Source organism: Drosophila eugracilis, unplaced genomic scaffold (genome assembly GCF_018153835.1).
Source record: "Drosophila eugracilis isolate 14026-0451.02 unplaced genomic scaffold, ASM1815383v1 contig_1765, whole genome shotgun sequence".
Lineage (NCBI taxonomy): Eukaryota > Metazoa > Arthropoda > Insecta > Diptera > Drosophilidae > Drosophila > Drosophila eugracilis.
Window position 1 is genome coordinate 830,569 of NW_024572605.1, and position 6,000 is coordinate 836,568.

The 6,000-nt window shown below is 48.1% G+C and overlaps 1 protein-coding gene across 1 annotated transcript; it reads right to left on the reverse strand.

Moving 5' to 3' along the window:
• Positions 1-3,281: 3,281 nt before the first annotated feature.
• On the reverse strand, positions 3,282-4,658 carry LOC108107225 (probable isocitrate dehydrogenase [NAD] subunit alpha, mitochondrial). The gene has a single exon (XM_017214643.2). The coding sequence runs from the start codon at positions 4,618-4,620 to the stop codon at positions 3,442-3,444; it is 1,179 nt and encodes a 392-aa protein (XP_017070132.2). The 5' UTR covers positions 4,621-4,658; the 3' UTR covers positions 3,282-3,441.
• Positions 4,659-6,000: the final 1,342 nt, after the last annotated feature.

Consider the following 6,000-nt stretch of genomic DNA (forward strand, 5'->3'; position numbering starts at 1 on the left):
TCCTGTCCCTTTGGCTGTTTCCCCATGCACTTGCATTGCATTCTTGGCTGGCCATCGTCGTCGCCATCGTAAATTATTCAAATTTTAAGTCGTAAATAAACGCACATAAACATAAGCACAATTTCTGTTTGCCGGCCTGCTCTTGCCACGCGATACGCCCCGAGGATATCTTTTCAGCTCCGGGGCTTCGGACTCGTGTCCATCTCCATCTCCAGACAGCTCAAATTGCTCAAATCGCTGGCTCCACATTTGGGTTTCGGGCAGTAAATTCCTACGAGTCCCAGGAATTTTCCAGCTGATTCCTAATTTTCCTAGTTTTTAATTTAGATTTACTACTAAAATACCATCATGGATTCAGTTTAGTTAACACAGTTAAAGTCCAAAGTTTACAACTTGTAGAGAAACCTATAAACGTGATTGACGTATGGCCCGCGCACGAGGTGAATTCGGATTCGGTGCGCTTGGATTGCTGACAGCCATCCGACGTCCATGCCATGGAATCTAGAGAGAGGACTTAACAGATCCTGGCATTGATGCCTGCTGAATGGACTCAAGACTTTTGACTCGGCAGCCAGAGGCAATTGTTTGATTGATGGACGCAGGGCTGGCAGGCTCCGATTGCTCGGTTAACTGAGTGACGCGGCAGCCAGAGTCTTTATCTGCAGAGGACACCCCAGCCGGCGCTGAGCACGACGGCCACCAGCACCACCCACCATTCGGCTTTAATCACTCACCCACTCACTAATTATGCCATCGCCACAGGCAGAGCACCACCACAATGCACCACCGCTCACAAACGATGTTTACATGCAATTACCGTTTCAGTGTTCCGCTGTCAACTCGAACGCTATTTGCCATTGTTTATTACACGGAGCTCTCCGTCCAATTCGGAGAGTGGGCCGAGAGCAGGATTCAGGTGATTCAGGGGATTCGGGTTCCACGTGCCCCGGCTCCTGTCGGTGGCATTCTTAATTGCATTGCAGCCAGCAATGTATCATCGCGGAGCAATTTCAGCTGCAGGAGCTGGTAAAAATGTTCGTCGCTAATGTCGCAAATGTTTGCTGTTGGCTTATGAGCGGCCAAGAGTGGCCAAGAGTGGCCAAAAACACGAAACAGTCGTAAAGAGAAGGTTAATTTAATTGCTGCTTTTCTGCTTCTCAACCCTCCTTCTTACCTAAGGCTTTATTTTGAAGTTAACCATTTCTAGACTTTATGAAAGTTCCCCCTGAGTTAAATTGTACAACCATTAAGCGTTTTTGTTGATTATTTCCAATTTGGGGAAATATATAAATTTGAATTTATCTCCACCCAGTCATAGCTAATTTATAATACGGATAACAGATTTGATAAGTCAATTAAAATGCAGAGATTTGAACTTACTTCTCAGGCAAGGGAATTTAAGTTGTTAGCCGCCAATGAATTATTCATTGCCACTCGTTGTCCTGGCCTACGCGTCGATGATTAAATTAAATCACTTAAACCCGTTGCCAATGCCCCCAAAACACTCTCAAGGTCGAAGGACCGAGGTATCCCCACCGCCTCCTGGTCATCCTTATCGTCGGAATTGTGCAAATGATGCCCACGGGCCAAATTACCAAAGGACTCTGAAACGTGGCAACTGTCAGCGATTCGAAGGGGTTAATTGCGGGGCAACCCGCTTAATTCACTGAAATTTTCTATTTGGGAGCAGTCCAAGTCGGGGAAAGTCAATTCCAGCTTCCTATTCGCAGTTCGTTGCCTTGAGAGGAAACAAACAAACTTCCAACTGAGTGGAGCAAAGGTCCGGGAAGGTCAAAGGTTGCGCCATCGAAAACAAAATAATAAATAGGAGACGGCATAGACAGTTATTGGGGTCCAGCAAATTGAAGCTTTTTGATTAAATCACAGTTCTCAGCTGGAGGTAGATAGATATAGTGGCTGCATATCAAAATTCCACAGGGACACCTCGGTTGTGGAATTTTGCGCATTCGTAACGGATGCATGGGCCAGAAATTGAATGGACATTTTCATTCAGCAGCATTCTGGCCATTTCGCTTTGATTTGGATTTCCATGTTGGTGCATTGGCCATTTGCTTTTAATAAAAATTCATCAAAAGCCAACAAAAGGCCACAAAACGGCAAAAACAGAGCCAGAATCATGTGCGCCAGAAGTCATAAAAAGGGGTGAAACAATGGCGAGCGTGCAACCGGAAACGGAAGTCGACGCAGACAAACACCAGATACGAAAGGGCGCCAGGGCGAAAGAGAACGGGAGACGGAGACGAAGAAGGAGAAGGCGAAGGATAAGAGGCAGGCCAAGGCTCAAATGGAACTCAAGTCAGGAGCAGAAGGAGATAGCCCAGCAGCAGTGACAGCTGAAATAAGCTGCCCTTTTCCTCCACTCAGTTTTCTCAGATGATTTTTAAATAAGCAAGCAGTCAGAGTACCTACCTCCGTATTTTTATGGCATTCCAATTTGGGCGAAACAGAGACAACAGGGCGTCCTTTCGGCCAAGGACTAATAGGCAGAGCCTTGACAGCACGTCCCGGATGTGGACCGAAATGGTAGCAGCCATAAACGAGAATGTGTAAAAAGCTTAAGCGGCACTAAAAGAGCCACCCAAGCCACCCAAGCCACCCATCTGTGCACCCCACCCAAAATGGCGAATAGGTGCATAATGGCCGCCTGACACTGTGGGCAGATGTCAACATGTGCTTTTATTATCAGAGAGTGCACCACCCCCACTACTCCGCTCCTCCGCCGGGCCACCGTCCTTCGCCGTTCCACGTGGCCACGTGGCAGGACTCGAAATGCAACTTAATTAAGAGCCGAAAAAGCGGCAAAGGAAGCTGCAGCTGGCATCTGCGGCGGTTAATGCCGGACGGCCATAAATCTGCCGAAATGCACTGCAAGCACCAGAGATCTGGAAACTGCGACCCGAAAACTGGGACCGGAGAGCACGGGCTATATAAATATACGACTACGACTGGCAAGCGATAGCCGGGGAATTGCGACTTTTATGACCCCAGCGGAGCGAGTGAATTAAATGCGAGGTAATTACATATTATAAATGTGTTTAGTTCGCCGATAGTTTCCTTCAGAAGAAAGCCAGTTATCACAATGTATCTGCCAGGCCCATAAAGTCACACTGTCAAAAACTAGAGGCACCTTCTGTGCAGGTTTTGCAGTCTTTTCTATATTTTGTTATCAAGAATAAAGAATCAAGAATGAAGCAATTTCAACATTAATTACCCACACTAAGACCTCTTTAAAAAAGAACTTAAACAGAGGTTTACTGTAGAGACTTAATGTTTTAATTTGAAGATATATTAAGTTTAAGTTCTAAGTTTTAATTGCTAAACAAGTCACTGAAATATCGAATATGATTTCTAGATGAAAGTCAATTTGGAGGGTTAACTAGGAAATGGAAGCCTTGAAATAGTTTTTATCACCTTTTGCGCTCATTCGTCCTTTTCCATGCAATCGCAGACGGCCTTGACAAACTCCGAGCACTTGGCCTTGCCGCCCGTGTCCGGGGTGCGAATATCCGTGTCACGGTAAACCTTGCGCACCGCGCACTCGACGGCATCCCCCTGCTTGTCCATTTTCAAGTGGCGCAGCATCAAGGCTGCACAGAGCAGAGATCCTGTGGGATTGGCCTGATCCTTGCCAGCCAAGGCGTGGCACGCCTTCGTCCGACTTTCGAAAACGGTACCCAGAGAGCTGACAGAGTAGCCGGGACATATGCCGGGCACTCCCATCATGCCGCCCGCTATCACACGCAGCACGTCGCCGTACATGCTGGACGATACCATCACATCGCACTTATCCGGTCTCATAAGCAAGTTCACAACGCAGGTGTCCAGGTAGCGCTCTTCGAAGCCGATATTGTCCACGTGCTTCTCGGCCTCGGCTCGCATGGCCTCCAGGAAGTTACCATCCGTCAGCCGCATGATGTTGGCCTTGTGAGCCACCGTTATCTTCTTCCGATTGTGCTGCTTAGCGTAGTTGAAGACAAACTCTGAAACCCTGGCCGCTCCGGCCGTGGTGCTAACTTTGATGGTCTGCGAGACGCCGGGAACCACGAGATGCTCGATGCCGGAGTAGTCGCCCTCCATCTGATCCCGGATGATGACGATGTCAAAGTCCCCGAAGACCGAGTCCAGACCCTCGATGTGCGAGCACAAGGACACGTAGGCGAACTGGGCGAACTGTTTGCGGATCTGGCGCTGCCAGTGGCGACTGTCAACGGGTCCCTTGATGCCCACTTTAGTGGCTCGCAGAGAGGCGATGACCTCTGCGGAAACATCTTTGCTATCCGGGGCCATGTACTGCTCAAGGATATCCCACTCTATAGGGGCCTTCACGGCACAAATAACTTCCTGGACAGCGCTCATCATCTCGGGGCCAACGCCCTCGCCAATAATCATGGTGACCTTGTTGGCCTTATTGGCACTGTCATCCGCACCCGCACCCGCACCTGCAGCCTCCCCTTTGCCCTTCGCCGTTTCAGCAGGCTTTTCCGGTGGTTTCGCCTTCTGCCCGGCAGAATCCTTCTTCTGATCCTTGCCAGAGTACAACCGAAAAGCTCCGCCCATTGATCTTAGGTAAACCAATCGAATTCTCCGCAAGGTGTTCATTTTTAAATTTGGCCCGAAATGTAGGTTGTGAGTGGAAGGGATTTGGTTGCTGGGCTACGTGTTCGACCATCGCCGAAAACACTTGGCCGCAAATTGATTTGGCAGGATTTCAATTGCCTGCTCATAAATTCCCGCGAAATATGTCTTGGCAGTGGATCCAACTGGGTCACGAGGGATTTCAGAAGTCGCTGTGAGATTCGCTTTAATGTGATTCCCGGAGATCCGAAATCCAGGTGAAGTCCAAGGATGAGGCTCCGCCTGCGGCTGTGTAAATGTGACAAATGGCTTGTCAACGGCCGTGGGCCGAAAACCAAATGGCGGCTGCTGGCGACAGACAAATGTCCGTTCTGCCCCATCCTGCCCGCGGGGGCGTGGCAATTATGAGGACAGCGGCAGTGATTTTTCACAGGGGGCGTGGAAAAAGCACACCATTAAAATCGACGACCATTAAGAGCAGACCACAGGGAGCCGCGACGTCAGGCGACAGGTTGTGATATAAATATTCAGTAATTATTTCGCCCCCCGAATGATTACAATTTAAGAATTATAAATGAGGTTTAGCAGACTGGCAGCCAGGGAAAACAATGCATCGGGGTTTTACGGCGTCGCGATTCACTTTTACGAGGCAGGAACGAGAATCCTTGAAGTAGTATCTCGCCGATATCGAACGGAATGGGAATTTCCTTGAATGTGTTTGTCATCCCGTGCCCTAGCATCATATTTTATCGCGTATGGCCTCTGTATTGACAACTTCCTGCACATAAAACCCGACAGAGTGCACTTCGCCAACAAAGTCGGTTCAATGAATGGCCAAACTTAGCAAAGTTGTGTAAACATTGGCCAGAGGCAAACTGCCAGGCAGCACTCTTACAATGTGTGAACCCGGACTGTTATTAACCCCAGTCCATTGTTCGGCAAATCGAAAGTTAAATCAAGGCGATTGTTGCAAAGCCAATGGATACGGGCGAAAGGTGACTTCTGATTGGCACATTCAATTCAAGGACCTGTCTGGATGTCAGTATCTCCCTTTCAACTTTATTGATATTCACAAGGCGACAGCCTTAAGTCCTGCGTGATACTTCTTTAGTCTATATTGTATATTTAGCCTTAGAACTGATATATTCCTGGCAATAATTATCAGGTAAAATCCCTTCCCTACTTAAACGGTTTTAACATAAAGCTTTTAAAGGCAACTCATCCATATTGCAAGTATCGAATACAGCCTTCAGTGAGTCCCAGGAGCTCATCCAAGTGCCTGCACTTACAAAGCGTTTAAAGATGTGGCAAGTAACACAAGAGCAATGCCAGGCTGCTCGCTGGAAGGGAAGACAATATAAATGCATGGCTTATTTACAAGTTGTGTGCTTTCTCGAGTGCATA

Bases quoted from the DNA above. Each gene is read 5' to 3' on its own strand.
- LOC108107225 (XM_017214643.2), bottom strand. From the start codon at position 4,620: ATGAACACCTTGCGGAGAATTCGATTGGTTTACCTAAGATCAATGGGC.